The 24,742-nt window shown below is 39.2% G+C and overlaps 1 protein-coding gene across 8 annotated transcripts in view; it reads left to right on the top strand.

The window, feature by feature from the left end:
- Positions 1 to 24,742, top strand: part of LOC135464661 (cys-loop ligand-gated ion channel-like) — an 83,203-nt gene that overhangs the window by 38,127 nt on the left and 20,334 nt on the right. For 4 of the 8 annotated variants that reach the window (XR_010443673.1, XR_010443672.1, XM_064742148.1 and 1 more), the window contains exons 1-3: positions 7,594 to 8,027; positions 8,700 to 8,898; positions 9,372 to 9,428. The exons of 1 other annotated variant lie outside the window; for it this stretch is intronic. Coding sequence is in view for 5 of the 7 variants with exons in the window: in XM_064742148.1 (XP_064598218.1) it covers positions 8,818 to 8,898; positions 9,372 to 9,428 (138 nt within the window). In the remaining 2 variants the exon portion in view is untranslated. Of the gene's footprint in view, positions 1 to 7,593; positions 8,028 to 8,665; positions 8,899 to 9,371; positions 9,429 to 24,742 lie in introns of those variants that run through there. 3 more of the 8 variants (XM_064742150.1, XM_064742149.1, XM_064742154.1) reach the window with 3 other exon arrangements.

Genomic DNA, 24,742 nt, shown 5'->3' with positions numbered 1-24,742 from the left:
ACATTATCTGCAACATTTGAATTACCCATTTCTTTGCATACGGTACCGGTGTAAGAACTGTAAAACAAGAACCGGTATTAAACAAGGGAGATAATGCTTAACCAGATCTTTGTGTTATTGGCATTGTCAGAGTTATGTCGACTGGAAGCGTCAGGTTTATATAATCAACATAAGGTATAATGTGTAAAAAAATTAAATGTTAATGATTTTGAATTAAAAAGAACTGGTCTAATTCGAGAACTGGACTGTTACGTTCTTCTGATATTTCAGGGGAAAAATGATTGGGAGCAAAATGTCATTTATTTTTCTCTTTACCTAAAAAAACAATTGAGCAGGGACAATTTAATCCTGAAGTAAAATCCATAATATAAATATGTTTAATAGACAGCGGACTGGAGAGAAGTATTTGTCTTTGTGTCTAAACAGACATTCGTATACAAGCTGTCAATCAAAATGGACGTTCCAGGTCAATAATCGCAAGGTCAATTCCCAAAACGACGTTTAACAAAAGCCAATAAAGAACTAAGAAAGTGTATAAAGTGCGAAATTAAGACGGATTCATTCAAAAAGAAACAGTCAACGGTTTTCAATGATGTTGGAAGGAATGTTCTAGGCGAATGAGTGCATTTCAGTTTGAACTTTGTTTGACTCGCACGTTAGGACATTTTGCCTTCGTTTCCAAGAGTTTCTCCGCACGCATATATGTGTTTTTGTTTATTTTCTTGTGTACTGAAGTGTATCATTTCTTTGCAAGACTCGTTCATCCTGGTTTCAGCACTCCCACCAATACATGATGTTCGTAGGTCTGTAGCTTGTCAAACAGGCGTCTGGGATAGATTAGTTTGTGAAAAGCTATAATGGACTGTCAGACAAAATGGCGAGCTGGTTCATAGCGTACAAGCAATCTCTGAGAGATGAATCAGTTCACTAACACTGATTGGTGGAGAAGTATTTTCTCCACCAACATATAAGTAGACATTCAAAATCATGCACTTTTTCCAAATTATTGTCGGTCCAACAAATCTATATTAACAAAATTCAAACCGTAAAGTCTCTTTTAAAAATGATACTTGCTGCTGCCTCGCCTGGTGCTGAGCTCTGAGAGTTTAGCCCGGTGGTAATATAATGTGACTGGGTGGGGTGTCATGTCTGGTGTCTTCGGCAGTACACTTCAGTGGTGGCAGCAATTTGGCGGCAAGGACTGGCCTTGCTACATGGTAAACAATAGGCGCTGGAAACAAGTCATTGTTTCATAAAACTCATCAAAGAAATGATAATAATAATAATAATAAATCCAATTCCAGGGTTAACCAATCAAAATTTTTCATTCGCTGTCTTCTGTGGAATCGGAAGTCAAGCGATTGATCGTCATACCCTGCTAACCCCCGGAACTGTATCAAATATTTACTACCATTCAGGGCATGCATGTATGACATATGACAGATCTGTACATCTTTTTTTTTCTTTATTTCTCACAGGACAACAACCAACCCGTTAAAATAACCCCAAAAATGCACAGAATATAGGGAACATATCAACAATATACTCTGTTTAAATCCTTTCTCATTATGCCTTAATGTCTCGTAAAACATTGAAATGGACTACAGACTAAAACTTTCAAACTTTCAGCTATCTTCTCTTAACCATCCAAACTAAGACTAGACGTCTTTGGCTGTTCAGTTGTACAAACTAAGCAATTATAAGGAGCTCTATAAATGGACAAAATGATTATTATATATGATAATTTTTACACTTTTATTAGAAATACAAAAGATCTGCACGTTTTAATCTATGTCATTGTTTTAGCAAATAATCAGATCAATCTTAATTGCTGATCATCTTTTTCTGTGTTGTGTATATGGGGATTATTGTGAGCCTTTCATTGTTGTCCTATGTTTAGTGCATGTTTATGGTCGAATACAAATTTCCAGATATCTGACATCCAGAGATCCTTAAATTTATCTATAATCCACGCTGACTCTTGAGTCTAAGGTGTTCGGCCCCTGACCTATGACCTATGAAAGTTAGAAAAGCAAAACCCTCTTTTCGCTGATGTCTGTTTGATTGCGGAAATCCATTTCAGAGTGTTAAATCGTCTAAGATATGACAAAGTTAATACTTCAGACTGCTCTTCTCTGCCACTATAATGCTGGCCACCGTCGTGGAAGTGAAATGTTCTTGAGTACGGCGTAAAATACTAATAAAGTAAACAAACAAAATCAGTCTAAACCACGTGAGATTATTACTTTTGTTGTTTCCTCTGTCGTAGTTTTATTAGGATTTTTCATAATATTGCTTTAATATGTATTATGAACACGACAATAAATACGATAACTATAAGCATGCCCACCGCCAACATTTTTTATTACAACAAGATCCGGCCGTAAGTGGGAAGGTCTGCCAGCAACCTGCGGATGGTCGTGGGTTTCCCCCGGGCTGTGCCCGGTTTCCACCCACCATAATGCTGGCCGCCGTCGTATAAGTGCAATATTCTTGAGTACGGCGTAAAAACACCAATCAAATAAGTAAATAAATAAATATCACAACAAGAATATGATGTATAACTCCGCCCAAGTCTGAATCATTACCAACGTCGATGTGTCGACACATACACATATCTCAGCACGCGCCATGGCCGTGAAATAAAGCAGAGATACAACTCACACATCGCAGACATAGACGCCGGAATGCGGGTAAACATGTAAATGGTGCGTACAACACATGTCAGCTGTGACTCTGCAGCAACCTTTTATGCTAATGAGCCTGAGCGCTTGTTCAGCTGTCCGATGGAGCCATGCGAAAAGCTGAGAGATTATCGGGGCTTCAAACGATTTGCCACACGTGCTGTAAGGCTATAGGAAGCTGTATGGCGTATGTATGCTATAAATAAAACTCTAACCCACACAGGTGGGCACGGGGAACTGGTTTGAACTTTTTATGTTTCTCTCTGAAGATAAAGAAAAGCACCCTGTCTCACAGAATTTTCGACGAAGCCAAGGCGACCTTGACATAAATCACTCACTACATGGGTTACAAGTTTGTTTTACCTAAAATATATTTATCTAGATTCGTCATAATTAAAATGTTAATTGGCAAAAGGTTATTTGTAATCAGTCCACCACTTCATCTATTTGTCCATTAATCCATTAATCCAATAATACTAATTATCCTTCCGTCAGTAAACCAGCGGGGTTGCAGCACAATGAGGTAGGAGTCTCTCACCCATGAGGTCGCTGTCAGTTAAAGTACAGCTCATGCTTGCTTCCTCTCTGGTTTCTGTCCGGTTGCCTCCAACTATAATGCTGGTGGTCGTAGTGTATAAGTGAGTGAGTGAGTGCTTGGGGTTTAACGTCGTACTCAACAATTTTTCAGTCATATGACGACGATAGTGTATAAGTGAAATATGTCTGATTACAGGGTAAAATACAAATCCAATAAATACATAAACCCGCCAAGTTATCCGTTCACCTGTCATTCCAATCTCAATTCCTTCGTCCAGGTTCTATCAATCATTCCATCCGTCTATTAATCCATCCTCCAATCCATCCATCAATTCATCCATCCGCCAATCCATTGATCAATTCATCCATCAATTTATCTATCCATAGATTCATTCACAAACGATCCACTCGCAAATCCATCGATCAATTCATTCACTCATCCAACAATCCATTCATCAATTCATCCATCCGTCATTTCACTCATAAGTTTACTCATCTATCCGCCAATCCATTCACCCTTGAATCCACCCACAAATTTATCCATCGATCTGTCAAACCATCTATCCATTAATTCATCCATCCGTGAATCCATCCACAGATTCATTCATCCGTGAATCCATCCTTTAATTCTTACATCTATCCGTCAATTCATCTATCGATACATATATCCATCTATTTGGCCTACTAATGGTGCTTCCCAACATGTTGGCCAACTTTACCAAAATCTCATAATTCCGAGTCCAGACCAACTACCTACACTTAACAATGGATTGTATTGTTGTTGTTTACCCTGTAGTTCGCCAACGTATTCCCGCCACGCCTGACGTCTGTGTGAGCTATGGGCGGTATCCGGTCTGTATTTGTCTAGGTTTGCGGTATAAGTGTTTCCTACTAACCTCACAGGTTAGCTGCTTCCCGAACAGGGAATTGTTTTTTGTTACCGCTCTCTATTGTTGCGAAGTGTTTATAACGGTGGTATTGAAAATTGGGATCCAAAAGGTGAACGAAACCGGATCTTAATGATATCTGGTGAGGTATTCCATGGAGACGCTGTGTGCTGGCACTGATTTGTGGTTGTTTAGCAGTACCGTAGTATATGTAGTAGGAATTTACTTTGGAGAAGTAACCTTTTCTTCGTAAACGCAATTCTCGGCACACTGTCTAGTTCTGTTCGCCAGTCAGAAGTATATGCAGTATTCATACGTCTTGAATAAGTCCAGTATCATCTCACCTCAGACAAGTATGATTGGTCCTGCACTGGTACGCCACTGTGGTGTGACAAATGTGAAAATAGGTGGAAACTGTAGTAAACACTGAAACATTTTTTCATTTCATTTAATTTCTTATTTTGTTCGCCAAAAACCTTAAATTAAATACATATGTATACATGTGGAATTTACATTTAGTGGGGAATAAAACTCAGAAGAACTTGTTCAGTCCCATGGACAGTAAAGTGTTATATGATAGAGTACAGAGGGATTATTGGTAATAATATTACAGTGTGTCATATATAAACATACATGGTGACAGGAGAAATGGACACAAACAAGAATCGTGAAAGATTTTGGAAACTTTATGAACATTTATTGTGTGCTCTTTATTTACTTTTTTTCTCTATGTTTGTTATTAATTTTTTTTTTTTTTGGATTGGTGTTTTACGCCGTACTCAAGAATATTTCACTTATACGACGGCGGCCAGCATTATGGTGGGTGGAAACCGGGCAGAACCCGGGGGAAACCCACGACCATCCGCAGGTTGCTGGAGAACCTTCCCACTTACGGCCAGAGAGGAAGCCAGCATGAGCTGGACTTGAACTCACAGCGACCGCATTGGTGAGAGACTCCTGGGTCATTACGCTGCGCTAGCGCGCTAACCGACTGAGCCACGGAGGCCCCTGTCATTAATTATGAGTGGATGAATAAAAGGAGCTATTTGCACATGCACAAACGTATTCACGGCTTTGCATTACTGTGCCACTATACTGCGAAAATATGGAAATATGTACAAAAAAAATAGAAAACAATATATAAATAACATTGAATATTCATTGAATATTCTATTGAATACATGATAAGAGCATTTTTTTCTTTCCGTTCATTTGGCTCGTCAGTTGTGGTCATATTTTCATCGAATTTCTATCTTTTGTTTTATTAGCAGTGTTAGGCGTATACGGAAATATTTTCGGATTTCTCGAATGAAAAGGAATGTGGTAAATTCTTTTGGAAACAATCTCTACAAACAAATTAAGAAAAAGTGCATTGCTACAGCCATTAATAGACAAAGTGACGACAGTAAGATTTGAACCCACGACCCCGGGCAATGAGCGAAGGGCGTTATCTACGCCAATCACTTGTAAGAAAACAGGCTAGCAATCCACCGAAATATCACTAGGTGACAGAATGATCTCATCCCAGTGTAAATGGTTGTGATGATTTCTCCTGACATCATACTGGTATACGCCAAGTGTGTTACGCGGTGGTTACCTAAGTTTACCCAGGTGAGGAGGGGGGGGGGGACATTTAGTGGGTGGGGGCGGCAATAGAATGTTAAGAAATGGGATGTTGCCAACTAAATGAGAACTCTAAAAATCAAAATTCTTTTTGCATCATTCATCGGATTTATCACACTCTTTGAAGTTTTATTTTAATCGTACATAAACATCAGTCTAATATTCCTAACTATTAGTTACATGTATATATATGCTTGTCTGAATAGACGTGGGGAACAAAATGATATGAGAAAAAAAGAGAGACAAATGCGAGACATCATGGTAATGTAAGGTATTCAGTTAGTGGATACTTCACAATCGGGAAAGGTTGACGATGTTTGGCGTCCCCAGATTCAAGTTTGATTGTGATTTATGATAAAGTCCATCATTTATAGCCAACCATAAAGAACACCGCAGTTGCCGATAAACATAATTTTTTGTAACTAGCCAGTGGTGTGGCTTCAGACTATCAGTGTAACTAGCCAGTGGTGTGGCTTCAGACTACCAGTGTAACTAGCTAGTGATGTGGCTTCAGACTACCAGTGTAACTAGCTCGTGGTGTGGCTTCAGGCTACCAGTGTAACTAGCTAGTGATGTGGCTTCAGGCTACCAGTGTAACTAGCTAGTGGTGTGGCTTTAGACTACCAGTGTAACTAGCTCGTGGTGTGGCTTCAGGCTACCAGTGTAACTAGCTAGTGATGTGGCTTCAGGCTACCAGTGTAACTAGCTAGTGATGTGGCTTCAGACTACCAGTGTAACTAGCTAATGATGTGACTTCAGACTACCAGTGTAACTAGCTAGTGATGTGGCTTCAGACTACCAGTGTAACTAGCTCGTGGTGTGGCTTTAGACTACCAGTGTAACTAGCTAGTGATGTGACTTCAGGCTACCAGTGTAACTAGCTAGTGGTGTGGCTTCAGACTACCAGTGTAACTAGCTAGTGATGTGACTTCAGGCTACCAGTGTAACTAGCTAGTGATGTTGCTTCAGACTACCAGTGTAACTAGCTAGTGGTGTGGCTTTAGACTACCAGTGTAACTAGCTAGTGATGTGACTTCAGACTACCAGTGTAACTAGCTAGTGGTGTGGCTTCAGACTACTAGTGTAGAAATTAAAAAAATCAAATATGTCTCGGCAAGAAAAAGTGATAATGTAATTAAGTTTATTTCTTTATTTGATTGGGAGTTTTACGCCGTACGCAAGAATATTTCACTTTATGTACGACGACCCTGAGCAACATTATGGTGGGCAGAAACTGGGCAGAGCCCAGGGAGAACCTACGACCATCCGCAGATTCCTGCCTAATGTAATTAAAGGATCGAACTCATAACTCGGGAAACACTCTATTCTCTCTTCTTGTACCAACTGCATGACGTTTTCCCCTGGTCTTCTGTGTGCTGTTTTATTTTTGTTCTTCGGTGTAAACTCCTGAACGATTTACTCACTGTTTATTCGCAGTATTCTCAAAGGTTATTGTGCCGAAGTCTTTCTGTCGACCTGATGCGAATGTTTGCCACTCAAAGCCCCCCCCCTCCCCTCTCCAACCCCCCAACCCTCCAGAAAAATTTTCCTAATGTCTCTACCCCCCGCCCCAGTCTCCCGTCTTTACCCAGTAACACCTTAACTTACTCGTGAGAGCTAAGTGTGTTGCGGTAAAGAGGTACGTTGGATCGCCAGAAAAAAACGCCTTCAGGCTGAGTGACTGCCTGATGGGTATTCGACTTTTCGAGTCTAGTGGGACAAATTTAGACCACCTTGCCCTATTATATTTCCCATACGTTCTGCTGGCTGCACCCCCTACCCTAGCGCTCCCATATTGAACGCGGGGTGAAATGATACGACACACTAGTTAGCCAGGTCTGAGTGAAAAGGTTTCTCTGTGCGGAACTGAAATACGACGTCGTTTAGCGCCTCTGTAAGGTAGAGCTCTCTTCATCAGCAGTCATTACCGTACCGCAAAGCAAGGAGCTAAGCTGTGCGAAGTTACGCCACATATCTATCATCGAATCCCTAACCAGGCTACCCTCTTGTTCACCTCTGACTATCACAGTGATTTTATCTCGTTTCTTTGCCTGACGTAAGCTATGACTGGGAGCAAAGGCGCGGGAGTTCGACCTACTGTTTGCAAGCTACGGAAGAGCGTGGGTCTTCTGTGTGATAAGTCTGTGTGAAACAATCGGCAATTCGCTATTTTTAGTGGAATGCAAACTTCAAACTGGGATTGAGTGATCTGCTTCGTCGTGTCAAAGGATTTACGAAGGTTTCTGAGCAGATTTTTCGATTTTCTGGTCCTGTACATTGTTGAGTGGCGGTTCTGGTGGGTTGCCTTGTATATATCCTGTCTTAAATATTTGATATTTTGAAACTAAAGTAGCTTGCCCTGATCCTTGTGAGTTATATTAGCAAATACATGCAGTATCTGCCTGACGCCGAAATAGACTTCTTAAAGCCACTCAAACCACTGAAATGTTTTACGCCTTGTTCTTCGATTTAAAAAAAAACAACAGGTTCTAGTCTTGTTGACAAAACTTTGGTTTTTGATATATGTTAGGTTTTTGCTTTTTGTTTAATCTTAACTCTGAATCTGCGAGAATAATTTTTCATTTTCACACAGGCGTAATGTACCATGTGTAAAACAGTTGTAAGTCACACCCCTTGCTTAGAAAATAGCCTCTCAACAAAAGGGTCAGTTGAATGCAAACACAATAAGGTTTAATATACTGATTATCCAAGGGCGACATATTTGGACACAATCAGTTGGTTTGCTTTCGTAAAATTTTCAGATTAGAAGCTACGAAGATAGTGATAAATATTTCAGCATTTTTCTTTTTTTTTCCCCTATTTGCCAAAGATAAGGGTTAATTCAAGAGCTTTAATTATCAGACATTATACATTATTACACACAGAAGGTGTTTCATGCTTATTTTTAGAACACAAAGTTTTGTATTTCTGTAGATACTAAAGCTAAAGTAGCCATTCTTCACAAAAGGCACTAAAATCCCTGTTGAGAGAGACAAAAGGAATCCGCAAGGCCTACGGCTTGTGTCAAAGGTTGTCTGTTTACTTGCCGATGACTAACAGTCCACTTCCTTGGGTAGACCGGTACCATGATGGGACTAGGCAACAATGTATTTCTTCCGATGACCTACGACCCCGGTGACGTATCACATGACTCGGATCAACCGGTGGTAAGTCAACTCGAAACATCACCAATAACAACAGAAGTCTAGTTCACGTAATGTTACACAATTCTATGTATTTTTTCCATGTATGATGAGATCCTTTCTATAGATGGGTAACAAACAAAAGTTTAGTAATAAAACCAAGACCCGACAATTGCTTAATAATCGGTTGTTTGTACGAAGATCTATACTTTGGCTCGCGCTGGCTTACGATGACTGACGGATTTTCACGAAAACATCCGAACTGTTGCGAAAGTTTCCTGCTTGTCACGGAATTATTTATCTCAGTTTAAGATATAACCGAAAGTGCTGAGTAAAGAAGAGACTCTGTTGTTTTAAATCAGAATAATGACTAGCCAACTTCACAGGAAGTCCCCGAAATTTTTAGTTATTATCATTATTTGGCTGTGCATTGAGCAAGTGATCTTGCTAGTAATAACTCTTTTTTAAAAGTATTTCGCCATTTTCTTAATTCACAGAGAGGATCATGGGAATTTTTAGCCTTAAAAAAGCCAGTATCGAAAATTAAACAGAAGGTAAAACTTTTTTGTTTCAAAATATAATAATCGAGTTCTATTAATTTTCTGATATGTACTGTCGTTATGTAGAAATTATAACATTAACATGTCGCCCCAATGTAGCATTTACAGGCCAGCCATAATGTGTTGAATGTTTGGGTCATCGATTCGAATGCCACTTGAACATTATCTATACCTTGATCCAGGTACAATTAACGTTTATCTGCTCAGAATAACAAGTCATCCATATAATCATAGTATTGCCATGAGCAATAATGGGGAAAATCATGGATAATCATGGGAAATCATGGAGAATTTATTGACAATCATGAACAATCATAGACAATCACAGACAATCATAGACAATCATGAATAAATCATAGACAATAGCGGACAATCATGTGCAGTCATGGACAAGTAATAGACAATCATGGACATCGAGTCATTCGCTTGCTTGTTTTGTTCATGCCAAATTTATATGTTTTGAAAATGGTCTGCACGTGCATGATTAGTATTTGGTCACCGCATTGTTGCCGTCCACAATTCAAGATTGAAATTGGCGAAATAAAATTACAGTGTTAAATAGGTGTTCTAAAATTCTAATAATATTTTACTGCAGTGCTAAAAATATATACATAGTTGATCTAAAAAGAGAAATCAACGATGCTGTCAGCTCGCATGACAAACTAACGTGTGTTTCTACAATTGGCATCATGTGTACACCTCTAGCACTAGTCTGTTTGTAACACTAGATTGCACGCTGGAAATGACAACACTGGTCATTGGTACGTTTGGGGCATGCCACCATGAACCACAGCAATGACAACATTGACCTCAAGGCTAAAACTACAATAACTATGAAGGTAACCTTTTGGAAACCATATAGGACAATATTATAAACAGTAAGAATGGTATAACGGGCCTTCAGGTTAGTTTTGTGGTAGCTTTATAGCTCATCACTATAAACAGTGGCAATAGCAACACTAATCACGATGGTAACCTTTTAATAGTGTTATAGCAAGATGTTGTAAACAGCAGCAATGACAACATACGCCTCAAAGTGAGACACATCTACAATAGCTATGAAGGTAACCTTTTGGAAACTATAGAGGGCAGTATTAAGATAACCTTTTGGTAATGTTACAGCAAGATACTGTTGAAAACATTGGCCTGAAAGATACCATTTTGGTCTCTTTAGACCAAGTTACTGTAAACAGTAACACTGGCAAGCATAGGCTTCAAAGGAAACATTTTGGTCGCTTTAGACCAAGATACTGTAAACAGTTGGTCTCAAAGGTAACATTTTGGTTGCTTTAGACCAAGATACGGTGACCAGTTGTTCTCAAAGGTAACATTTTAGTCTCTTTAGACCAAGGGGCTCTAAATAGTAGCAATGACAACATTGGTCACGAAGCGTTGGATAACAAGTTAATATGGGCTGAGTACGATTGACGGTAATTTCTCAGTTTGATGGCCTTTGCTAAGTACAGTTTCCTTCTAGCTACCGACTCCCCAGGCACTAGTTTTTCTTGGCGACTGGATCCATTTTGCCGACGCGTATAATTTGGAAACCTTCTGTTAGCATGCTAGTCGTGAAAGCTACTTCCGAGAAGATTTGATGGGGGGGAGGGAATGTTGTGGTATCCAGAGTTTCACGTGGAGCAGAACTGATTTGTTTCACGGCGTGTTGCTAAGGAACTTTCTGAATGTTACAATACAAACCGTTCCCTGAATATCTAAATAAGAATGCATGAGCGCGATTGTGCTCCTCTGGTGACATGTGACGCGATGCCATTTGTCATGTTGTGTTCTGTAACATGTTCTGTTGTGCAACCGATACAGAGTTGTATCTTCCACCCAGTTGTATGTCATGAGATACCATGTATCATGTTGTATAAGATATTAAAGTTGCTGCTCATTTGTAGGAAGCGAATTACCTTACCATATATTGTGTTGCGTTGTACAAGACAAAGTTGTACTACCGTCCGAGACTGGCAGACGAGCTACACAAAAGGGCCCATATCGCGGAACGCTTTGTTAAAGGCTGGAAGGAGTTATGGATTCCCCATTGAATACAAATACACGACATGACGTCATCCACCCAGTCTTATATGACGTATAAGGCTCGTGCACTACACTTGTCGCTCTGAAAAAAAACCCATGTAGTCATACATAAAGAGTTGTAACTAGGGAAGTGGAGGGCCAGTAATTGAAGACTCATTGTTAACCAGTACGGCTTCTAGAGGAAGGGATAGTCCCCTGGTAAAAACTACGCTCTGGTACACTTTGTTTAGCTTGTCATGGCAAATGAGACAAATATTTTGATTATCGACAACTTATATACATTTACTAGCATGGTACACGATGTGAATATTGATTTCACTCATTCACCTAAAATACTCATTGTAATTTTCCAAAATGAATAAAAACTGCTGACGGCTTCTCTTTGCGCCATTTCGTCCTACTTTTGTACATAAATGCTTTTTTAGTACTTTGGTAGTTTCTGTTTAATGTCGCTTTGGAAATTGACCTTGTGACCTTTGCCCTGGAACGTCCACTTTGGTTGACCTTTGCCATACGAATGTGTGTTTCGACGCTAGGGTCGTGATATACAAATCCCGTTTAAGATCAACTTAAGTCTTATGTTGTTTCACATTTGTCTTTTCTGCAAATTCTAGAATCAGACAATTGGATCACAACAATAGGCATCAAATAAGTCATACACAGGGAAAATAAATCACACCTTTTTTTAAGGAGTTTTGACTTAGTGTTTCCACTTCTGTCTTACACACTTGAATATTGCTCAAAGCGTGACGAACTGGTATTTTGTTGTCCTACGAACGAAATTAGGAGGTTGTATATTTTCCGAAACAGTTATAGACTCTCTATCGTTTGTCTAGCTTTATTTTCCATTATCTGTAAGCAGCGCACCTCTTATCTGACTGACGAGTTTTCGCCTCTGTTTATCCCCTCGCGAGCTATACCGGAACTCGACACGCCGATCAGCGATATACGAGGACCGGTGTCAAGAGGAACCGGCCAATCTCAACAGGGCCGGCGCTTGTAATATCATCTCTGCTCGAGTAGCAGAGATATTTGACGAGCCAAAACAAATGAGCCACGCACTGTCTGTTCATCACCGCATATTTTTGTAGTGTGTAGATGAGGGTATACGTACATAATGTACATATATGTTTGATACAGACCTAGCCATACACCCTCAGAGCTGGATGTGCTCTGTATGTCTAAGAAATAGAGAAAGATCCCCTGGGGAGGAGAACTTACATAGGAAAAAAATAATAAAACGCCTTCTCAACATTCTGTTATATTACTACTTTATTACTATACTTTATCCCAGACCCTGTACCATTTGGCATGTACAAATTCCATATCTCTAAACCAAGCTAGAATGGCGTCATGACGATGTATTTTTATAACTGATCCACAATCACAAGGTTTGTTCTGTTTACACCGTGACCTTTTCTGAGTGCAGTGCGTTTGTGGGGGAGCTACCTGTTTATTCGAGATTCTCGTATTTTCCTGGCCATATCAAATCCAGATGTTAGATCGGTTTTACTCTGGTACGACCGCATGTTTGCAGGTATCAGCGTGTAAGTACTAGAGTATTGAGTGTTCGGACACTTAACATACTCGGGACTACATGGTGCTATTGCAGATGTCCTGGTAACTCGCGTCAGTAAAACAACGTGGTTCATATCATTGTGCTTTATGAAGCCGAGGAGCATGATGAACGAAACTCATAATATCAAAGTGTTACTGGTTTGATGAATGAAACTCATAATACCAAAGCGTTACTGGATTGATGAACGAAACTCATAATACCAAAGTGTTACTGGTTTGATAAACGAAACTCATAATACCAAAGTGTTACTGGTTTGATGAACGAAACTCATAATATCAAAGTGTTACTGGTTTGATAAACGAAACTCATTCATAATATCAGTTTTACTGGATTGATGAACGAAACTCATAATACGAAAGTGTTACTGGTTTGATGAACGAAACTCATAATACCAAAGTGTTACTGGTTTGATGAACGAAACTCATAATACCAAAGTGTTACTGGTTTGATGAACGAAACTCATAATACCAAAGTGTTACTGGTTTGATGAACGAAACTCATAAATACCAAAGTGTTTCTGGTTTTATAAACGAAACTCATTCATAATACCAAAGTGTTACTGTTTTGATGAACGAAACTCATAATACCAAAGTGTTACTGGTTTGATGAACGAAACTCATAATACCAAAGTGTTACTGGTTTGATGAACGAAACTCATAATACTAAAGTGTTACTGGATTGATGAACAAAACTCATAATACCAAAGTGCTACTGGTTTGATGAACGAAACTCATAATACCTAAGTGTTACTGGTTTGATGAACGAAACTCATAATATCAAAGTGTTACTGGTTTGATGAATGAAACACATAATACCAAAGTGTTACTGGTTTGATGAACGAAACTCATAATACCAAAGTGATACTAGTTTGATGAACGAGACTCATAATACCTAAGTGCATCATGATCGATAAACATGGAACTTAGGTGCATGTTCATGGCTTGATGAAAAAAACCCCATTATACCTAAGTGTCCATTACATCATCATCGAAAAACATAAAATGTAAGTGCTTGTTTATGGCTTGATGAAAGAAAGATTTCATGTATAAGTTTTTATGGTTTGATGAACTAAAAACATAATTCTTAAGTGTTCATGGCTTCATGAAAGAAACGCTTAATACCTAAGTATTCGTGGCTTGTTGAACGAAACAGCCAATATCTTACTGTTCATGTTCTTGACTTGATACCCAAGAAGCATGGACTTGATGAATGAAACATATGATATCTAACTGTTCATGACTTCATGAACAGTAAAACATCATTTACATGGTCAACGTTCCACTAAAGTCAGATCAAGGAGCCGCTCCCTGTAGTGCCTTGTCACAAGCTGGATATGCAAAGAATTTCAGCTTATTTCATTCAGTTGTACTTTAAACAATAAACTTAAACACACGGAGTTCAGTGGATTCGAACTCTGTCAGATTTACAACGTTAGATACATTACAACGGATTAATTTCGAGAACAAGTGTTAATAACTCTGATGTCAAGTCAGATTTCCATCCTGGTGAGTACGTGTAAATCTCGTCCCTGGAGGCCGCCAAAAACTCTGTGGACATTTTAAACAAATAAAACAAGGCGTTGATAAGGCGATAGCTGGAGTTTTTGACTTTTATAACCAACTTTTTAAATAACAACCTTGATGGAAGGTCCCTGTGTGGTGAATTGGTCCCTGGGGGGACGGGGCAGTTATAGACTAAGCGGGACGCTTATCGCCGCACAAATACACTGGCCAATATCGCAGCTCGGTCCGAGGTCAATATTGCACATTTCTAGTTAATCACTTAACCCGAAAGTCCAGGCTTCAGGGCTGTTTTATTAGCCGCTAAAACAGCTTTCTGCCCCGGCACTGGCATCGAGATGCAGACAACCTGTAAACGCCTGTGCAAAGAAGCCTTCTGACGGCGGTAGGACAGTTCTTTGAATTCGAGCGAAACACCTGTTAACAGCGTAGAGCTCCACTTCGATGTCAGTATTCTTGGGGATTGTACACGTTGGAAACAAGTCTAGCCGCTCGATCATGTCACTGACCTTCATTAACAGAGTCGAGCGACTCGCTGAGCGAAGACCGGCCATACATGACATCACTTCAGTAGGTGAAATTTTACGTATATTAGAATGTAACGTATTCCGCTACTTTAAAGAAAGTGAATGCCGGAGATTTTGAGCAAAGAAAATCGATCAGCTCAGATTCAATGGATTTTTATCATTGTTTTGGAATAGGTCAAGTAATTTCCGTTCACAAAATATTGGCGTTGTCTGTGCATTTTTTACACACGGCACATTAAAAAATAACCTGTTAATTTTAACAGAAAGTCAGAGTGTAGCTAGAATGTATTCCGTTATAATAGCATAATACTTTGTTATTCAACAGAATATTCTGTTAGGCTAATACGGTCTTTGTGTTGAATTAATAGAGTGTGCAGGTTATATTTAACAGAATAATCTGCTGCAACAGAAGAATACATTCCAGCGTCACTCAGACAACAGACTTTCTGTTAAACTGAACAGATTATTTTGTTGAAAGAAATAAAGGACGAACATTTTATCATGGGGGTTGCTGTATAACTTAAAAGATTATTTGACTATTTAAATAGTACATGTATATATACTGCGCTAAGGTCCTTTTTTGAGTTATTCTTTGGTAAATAAAGAAAATTTGATGATTACTGAACATAGATTTTTTTACACAAAAACCGCCGGTATATAGCCTCTTTAAAGTATAGAGACAGCATAAAATCAGCATCATGAGAAGGGCCACTGAAAAACTGTCTATTAAACTATATGTTTACTTTTTTAATTTTTAATTTTGTTTTCAATGAATTAAATGCAGACAAATGATGGAGTGGTGACGTGAGTTTCAGGGACCATATATATACTGCGATGGATCATTAGGACTTTTTGTCTTTATATTGAACTACAAACTTATTTTTTTGAGAACAACAGTTAGGTAACCTTTTACTCGTGTGTAATAGAGCTATTCAAATGTTCAAGGTGGTGTTTAAAATGTTTTGTCGTTATGAATATCTGAACAGCAGGTGTTTATGGCTCACAATGCCATAAACTGTTAAATCAAAGTCGAATCAAGTGAAATAAAATCTTGTGTTTCAAAACAATTAATTATAATCTCTATATGGGTTACTAATATATCGACTGTCATATGTCGTTGTCACATCTGAATCGGTTCTCTTCATATGACGAAAAACTGTTTTGTACGGCGTAAAACCCCAAGCATATATACTGTTCAGAATGTACTACTGGCTGTATGGTGAGTTATAGAAGCCAGATGAGGACATCTCGTCCCTCGTCTCGCAGGCAAATCGCGCGAAAATGGTTATGTTCTCGTGTCGCGAGTCTCTTTCCGCGGCACGAGAATAGTGGAGGAGGCACGCGACGGGATGTCCTCATCCGGCTTCCATAACAAGTCCTCTCAGTTGTACAGGTTGACAATGTGTTCAGCCAGATTGTCAATTCACCGCTAAGACCATATACTAGTTAGCGCACTTTCGCCGGTAGTCTTATACTGCTGAATTTCTTCTATTACTCAACTCAACTATTTTGAAGTAACTCTGTTTGATGATTTGCAAATCATCGAATTATTTTCCATGTGCTTCTTATATCCGGGTATTATTACGCTTTCCAGTCTTGCTGTGTGCACCCCCCCCCCACGCCCTTCCCCCACGCACAATTGCAAAAATAGACAAGAATTTCTCTCACTATATACATGTATTTTAAAACCGAGGGCTTTTGTTTTCAGCGCTGTCAGTTATGTTCACAGTTTCATCATATGCGTCTACACGATATAGCCATATTCTGAAAGATTCTACATAATAATCAATATTAAGGTGATAATGGTTACATATCTACTCTTTTTTGATGTTTCTGATAAACAGGTGCTGTTGGATGAACATGTATTTTGCTTGTTTAAGAAATTTCCCTTGCCTTAAAAACATCGAGCGTTTCCATTTTTCTTCAAACGGTTAATACTACAATATTGAAACACCAGAAATGAAAATTTTCGACATTGCAGGTTGTATTTATTAATGAATTGTGGTATCAATGTACGAGGCGGAGATAATGATTAAGGTTTTTGACTAGCTTAGTTCTTTGGTAGTGTATGCACATTAGTATTCAGAAATTCATCTTGTCAATATCAACACGGACCAAACTCTCAGGCAATCTTGTATGAGATCACATCCAATGTATTGAATCACTGGCAGTCCACGTTAAGTCCATCAAAGGGCGTCTAGACGGAGCCTTGTCGTACTGACGTGATGAGGGAGCCGGCATTTTGCCCTCCCCACGTTCACAACTTCATCCCATTTTAGCAGACTGAACCCGACTGTGTAGTATTCGATAACCAATACAATGTAAAATAATTAATTTAGTCGAAAGTGCTGGCCTTTGCATCGTCTTCTCGATGTTCCAATGATTTCTCACTGTACTGCTAGTAACGTTGCCATCCTGTATTTAAAAGCCGTTGGGTTGTATCTTGCCATATATTGTTAGTACGAGATTAGCTAAGTATAGACAGTGAGACTTTCTATCGATGGCTCACTTGATTTAAGCGCTGGCTCGCAGTGACTGGCAAGCCGTTGACTAATGAGGTCTCGAGTTCGAATCCAGTATACTTATGTCTACTGGTTTATGTGATGCTCTGTTTTAATGTATATTCATCATACTTTATGAAGGTAAGTTGTTGTCATATGGGTTTAAGTCTTAATTTATTTAATTCACCGGAATCTATACTTTGTTTGGGAAAAGTGGTTTATGGTTGAATTCGAGTTCTCTTTTTAATGGCATGGGGCTTTTTGGAGGATGCTTCCCCTGGGCTGCTTGCACAGGTTGTAATTTCTATCTGTCACAATATACGGCGTTAGGTATTGAAGATGGAGAAAACACAAAAGTCAAATGAAGTTCGCATGAAAGAGTGGGCAAGGTTAGTTGTGAATGTGACCTTCAATTTTTTTTTTTTTCGATTTTCCTTTCAAGAGAAAAAGATACATGAAAATAAGTTTTGTATGGTGGGTATTTGGGGCCACCTATTTGTATATATATTATATATAGTCCATTCAGATAAAAAATGTATTTATATCTTTAATATATTCTTAAATAATATCATAATTCAGATTCAGTGCGTATGTTTGGATATAAACAACAAATTTGCATTCAAATAAATTTATTAGACATGCATCACGTCCTTATTTAGAACTTTATTACGCAATGACGATAAATACCGAACGGTGGTCCCAGTACCCACCATAAAAAGAAAAATTAAAAAAGGGCCATATTGGCAAAGTTATGCCGCTCTGTCATCTGATTTTGGCATCATTTTTATGTTTTCCTCTCCTTTAATTACTGCCTACTATTAGCTTTTTCCTCAAGTTTTATATCAGTGAGATATCCAGGTCAAAACTTGCTGGAAATATCCCTTCCAAAACTGTTTTCTTTTGATTTGGGGCTAATCAATACCCTGGTCTGATTTTTTTCTATTAATTTTGAACAAGAACTGGTTTGGTGGCCCAGAACACCGTTAAAGGGGTCGTACGATTTTGACTTTTATGATACTCACTCCCAATCAGTGCAACTGGCTCCAAGATTTGGTTTCCTCTGGTCCTCCAAACCGGTGGATACCGATTCCAGTGGAGTTCCCCATCCCTCTATCAAGGGAAGCATCTTTCGCAACTCATAAGAAAGCAATGCCCTCTACTTAACTGAATAATACTACAAGTAATTTGAGAAACATTGTATTTCACCATGAAAAGGTAGAGGACATTGTTACTTCAAGAGTTTCTATAAATTTGGTTCCCTTTTTAGAATGGGAGATCTCCCATTCAGCAAAAGTATGAGTACGACTGCTGTGGACCCGTTCTGCATTGACCGGAATAGTTATTAACCCTGCTTAAAAGGGCAAATAAATCAACGGAATTATTATTTTGACCTAATGCCAGTCGAAAAGTGGGCCTTACTTGTGCTATGGCACAAAGGCGAGTTAATCCAGGCTGATTTTATTGTTTGTTTGTTTTTCGTGTTTTATGCCGTTAAGGTATTACCAGAAGTCCATTACCTAGAAGTATGCAACTTCCCTATAGCTAGTCTCCACGGCACTTTACACTTTTCTGTAATCTCTAACACATTATCTGACGTATCTGCGCAACCATGTATTTTTCTATTTCTCTATAGCGCAGCAAACATTTCAGGAACGGCTGATGCATGATGGGTTCCAAACGCGGTTTTGTTGAAATTACGACAACCGAAAGTTTGTTAAAAGGATAACAATGCCTTTGATAATAATTGTTTTATAGTTGCTAGGAAACATAAAAATAGTCAATGGGTTCTTAACTGCATCGTAGTTTTTAAATACGCAATTTTGGTTTCAAGGTATGACCAGTTCTTGTTGCAGGCGTTTACAATTATGATTCAGTCCACAATTTCCACCTAAGAGATTGGTATATTTCTCCACCAGATGGCGCGAGCTGTATATGATGTGACGTGGAGACTAGCTATAGGGAAGTTGGATACTTCTAGGTGCTGGATGTCTGGTATTACTAAAACGAATTCGCCCAGATTTCCGAGTCAGTGGCAGCACCAAAGTAAATCACCTCGTAAGGTGCTACGCCCCTGACGTATAGCCGTGTGCAAAAGAATCGACCGGCGGTGGATTCAAACACGCAACGGTCAAACAGCCTGTCTTCAAACGAAATCCCTGTAGACACCTCAAAAGCCATGTATTATCAGTTGGTAATGTAACGTTGCTTAAACTCCATATGGAATAACTAGAGTCAGTAACTTGTCAAAAGTCGGAGGTTTTCGACGTGTACTCCGGCTTTTTTCAGCCATAAATTAAAACTGACTGTCATTGTATACATGAGAAACTGACTGTCACTGTATACATGTGAAACTGACTGTCACTGTATACATGTGAAACTAGCTGTCACTGTATACATGTGAAACTGACTGTCATTGTATACATGTGAAACTGATTGTCATTGTATGTGAAACTGACTGCAACAGTATGGCGTCAAACAATAATAAAAAAATAAAGTAGACCATTTTCCATGGTAAATATACAAATAAATAAAAAATAAAATGACGATACCTGTGATGTAATTTTTTTTTGCCCTTTATGTAAATGTAGAACTAAACATGTTCAGCTGTTTGTCTGCAAAAGACAGTTTTTGAAATTGTAAATACAAGAACTTTGCCAACTGCGGTTTCCTATTCGCAAGTTAATAGTGCATGACTCTCTGCAGATGTGACACTGACCGAAATCCCTGGCTATATGGCACATACATGGCGAGATGTATAATGAGTGATAGGAGGTAGTGCGAAAACCTGATTCTCTAGAGATGTATCTCTGCATGAGGACATGGAATTTGCCACCAAATTCATCTGGCGCATCTAAAATGAGCGACAGCTCTGTATTGGTTTAACGCCTGGCATTGTGTGTGTGCCCTCGTGTATTAGCTGCTCGGAACCGGGTAAAATTAACCAATCAAAACGATGCCAGGTATTTGCACCGGTCCTGAAACGAAACCGATTCCCGCTGGAACGGAAAACTCTGCTGCCGACTAAGTCATTTACATGCAATCTCATTTAATGGAATATAGTTACGCAGATAAGACTAACAAATCTTGGCTTAGGAATTTTCAGAGAAATCTCGCAGGAAAAAACACCGTTAATTACTTGAAAGAAGGGAGCCAGTGGTTTTAATGTTCAACAATCAGTACCAAGGGACCGGAAATCGGCCATGTTTTCTATTCGTCGTCCAACCTGCGTTTCTGTTGGGGACGCGAATGGTGACGCGGGCTCCACCCCAAGATGTTCTATAACCATTGATCCTAACTGCCAAGGGGTGGTGAGTTAACACACTGTCGTCGTAGTTTTCTATATTCTACTAATTGCACTTCTTTAACCTATTCCGAATGCACCATGACGGAAGGCAAATCTTATCTATTAGTTCCCTGACGTTGAGAAGCGAACACTGAGGCCCAAATAACAGTATGTAGAAACATGTAAATTAAAGTAAAACTGGAAGTTTGTTTCATTGTCTCTGTAAACATACTGTAAAAGGTAACTTTTGTATTTAAAATCAACTTTCATATCACTGATGCATGGCGTGGGCTTAGTGGTTGCCATTATTGTCAAAAATGGGTTGCCCTGCCTCAAAGGTAGCAACTGTTGTGAAGGACTTTAGTGCTGTATCAGTGGTTACTACTGCTGTGTAAGATTTTAGTGCTGTATCAGTGGTTACTACTGCTGTGTAAGATTTTAGTGCTGTATCAGTGGTTACTACTGCTGTGTAAGATTTTAGTGCTGTATCAGTATTTACTACTGCTGTGTAAGATTTTAGTGCTGTATCAGTGGTTGCTACTGCCGTGTAAGATTTTAGTGCTGTATCAGTGATAGATATACTGTTGTGAAGGATTCTAGTGCTGCTCCATCTGCTGACCAATACTATACAGATATTGTGTTGATCGGTAAATGGTTTCCTTTCGGCCAAACACTGACAACCGAAATTCACACACCATTATTGGAAAACTTAGATCATACCACATTTATCAACTTGACTGATACCCAAGAATATCTCACTTATACGACGGCGGCCAGCATTATGGTTGTTGGAAACCGGAAAGCGCCAGGGGTAAACCCACGACCATCCGCAGGTTTCTGTAGTACCTTCCCACAGATCATACTATATAACAGGCAGACTATTTTGTCAGCTTCATTTGACGTATTTCCCTGTGCTATTTGCTAAAGTCCATCTGATTTATGGGACCTGGATTACCCAGGACATTTGTATATACATATATTCTGTAGCGCAAATAATGCATATTTCGCCGGACTTTATTTGTTTAGGGCAATCAGAGATTATCAGAATCTCTCTTGCATAAATCATCGTCAACTGTTATCCCATTATAACGCTGACCGCCGCCGTATACAAATGATGTATCCTTGAATACGGCGTAAAACACCAACCAATAAATAAATAAATAAATCTCGAAAGATGCAGCCTTACATCATATTCAATGCATGTTAACGGAGCTGTAATCTCACACATTCTCTTTGCAATGGGCTGTAGGAATAAAATGTCCACAATAACTTCCGGTTCAATTCTGGGCCGTGTCAGACCGCTGACTCTAAAACTGGTTGTTTCGGTATATGTTTATCTGTTTGCTTGATTTGAGTTTTACGCTTTACTCAAAAATATTTCACTTATACGACGCCTGCCAGCATTATGGTGGGAGGAAACCGGACAGAACCGGGTGGAAACTCAAAACAATACCTTTCCACATTTGAACGGCATGAGGTTGACTGTAATGATTATAACGGCGGTAAATTTCCTCCTCAGGGGGATGTGCTCTTTTTCCTGCAGTATTTCCTTGCCATGATCCATGGCTCTGCTTGGTCCGAATAACCAAATCTTGCCAGTAGGTAAGGAATCGTCTTCTTATAAGGTTTTGTCCGTAGATTATAGAGTGGGGTTAAGATTCCGGTTATAATATGCCAGTTTTTATACAAACGTTTTGTCAATTGACCTTAATGGGAATTTGATTAAACCTTTTCTGCAACTCATAACGTTTGCGGAGTATTACGCTGTAAATTTTATTTATTTATTTGATTGATGTTTCACGCCGTACTCAAGAATATTTCACTTATACCACGGCAGCCAGCATTATGATGGGAGGAACGTTGTAAAATTATGTACGAGTCCGCTGTTCGAAACTTCGTAAATCAGTGGGTTTTTTTAACTGTTGTAAATGACGTCGCCTATGGCACTAAACAACACATTTTACCAAAAAAAGTTACGAAAATATGACTTACGAAGTTTTGTGAAAGTGACCCCCTTATATTACCATGAAACTATGTCCATCTATTACGCCACCTTGACCCTCCACCATCCGCATGTCACTACTTTTTAACTTCTGTCACGTTCAATATTTGACCTGATTCGAACAAAAGCAAGTTCAGCCTTTCCCTAACCCGTTTTGTGGATTACTAGATCTAAAGGAAGCATTTGTATCCATCTCTCCAAATTATAATACCAATCAAAACGTTCGTTTCAAATCTTTCAAAATATGGGAGCAAGATTCTGATTGGACAACACCTGACGGGACTGGGACAACGTTGTTACATCTTATCTATACCAGTAGGAAAGAAGTCGTTACAGAAAACCGCTACTATTTATTTATTTATTTCATTGGTGTTTTACGCCGTACTCAGGAATATTTCACTGCTATTATAGAATTACCATTCGTGAGAAACTTTACTGGCTTAAAAGCGGAATACAAAGCATGGTGCTATTATTAATAATTGGATTGTGTAAACATGGTAGTTATATCCCGCTTTGCTCTGAACATTTACAATGTGCTTTCCCCATATCGGGTTTCAAAGAAGAGATAAGCACAGTTTCCCGACATATTTCTATAACGCTAAATACTTAATCTTATGCTACATGTAGTTTAGCAGAATCTTTTATATCAGAATTGTTGTGGAAAACTTGTTTTCAAACACGTCAACTAACAATCCTGGCGTTTGAACGCATCTTTTCTTTCATCGCCTTAATTTGTGTATTATTTGTGCAACGTATTTGTATTATTTGTGTTTCTAATCTTTAAACCGACAGACCAGCGATAAACCATGTCTTGCAGCTGCTTACATTACAGTTATTGTGTACATATCCTTGAGTGCACGGTTTGAAACACCAATCAAATAAGTAAGATTCAAATTTTGCGGCTTGGTGACCTATTGTATGGAGGATGAATATGCTTCTCTGTATGTCAAGCCTCAAGTCCTTTCGATACGTGTAGTAATTATCTGACATGTCATAATTAATTACTATTGACGTCGTATTTGAAATTTTAGTGCATATGGGTGTATAATGTGTCATATTTGAGTGAGTGAGTGCTTGGGGTTTAATGTCGTACTTAACAATTTTTCAGTCATATGACGACGAAGGAACCCCTAGGGTGTATGTAATGTGCCTCCTTGTAGCAGGACGGATTTCCACCGCTTTTTTATCTAGTGCTGCTTCACTGAGACGACTTACCGAAGGCAAGTAAGCCGCTCGGCCCGAGCCATTATACTGATACGGGTCAACTAGTTGTTGCACTATCCCCTTCATGCTGAACGCCAAGCGAGGAAGTTAAAACTTCCTCTTTTAAGGTCTTAGGTGTGACTCGATCAAGGATTGACCCTGGATCTACCGCTTCCCGAAGCGGAGAATGTACAGGAAGTTTGTTAAAGGACCACTCAACTTTGAATGTAAGCGGTGTAGATTTTTTAGCAAACAATCGTCAGTGAATAGCCACTCATTTGGTGACGCCATTTTGCCATGTTATAGCTATCTAGAGTGACGTCACAAAACCTGACGTCATATTTGAGGCCTATGCGTATTTCGCTTCAGTTGCATTCAGCGCCAACGAACAAAAATCACGGTATTTCAGGTGATTCTTCTTACTTAATCCGGGGTCCTCCGTGGCTCAGTTGGTTAGCGCGCTAGCGCAGTGTAATGATTCCAGTTCATGCTGGTTTCCTCTCCGGCCGTAAGTGGGAAGGTCTGACAGCAACCTGCGGATGCTCGTGGGTTTCCCCCCGGCTCTGCCCGGTTTCCTCCCACCATAATGCTGCCCGCCGTCGTATAAGTGAAATATTCTTGAGTACGGCGTAAAACACCAATCAAATAAATAA

Source organism: Liolophura sinensis, chromosome 4, assembly GCF_032854445.1.
Source record: "Liolophura sinensis isolate JHLJ2023 chromosome 4, CUHK_Ljap_v2, whole genome shotgun sequence".
NCBI lineage: Eukaryota > Metazoa > Mollusca > Polyplacophora > Chitonida > Chitonidae > Liolophura > Liolophura sinensis.
This window is presented reverse-complemented; position numbering and strand designations above follow the sequence as displayed.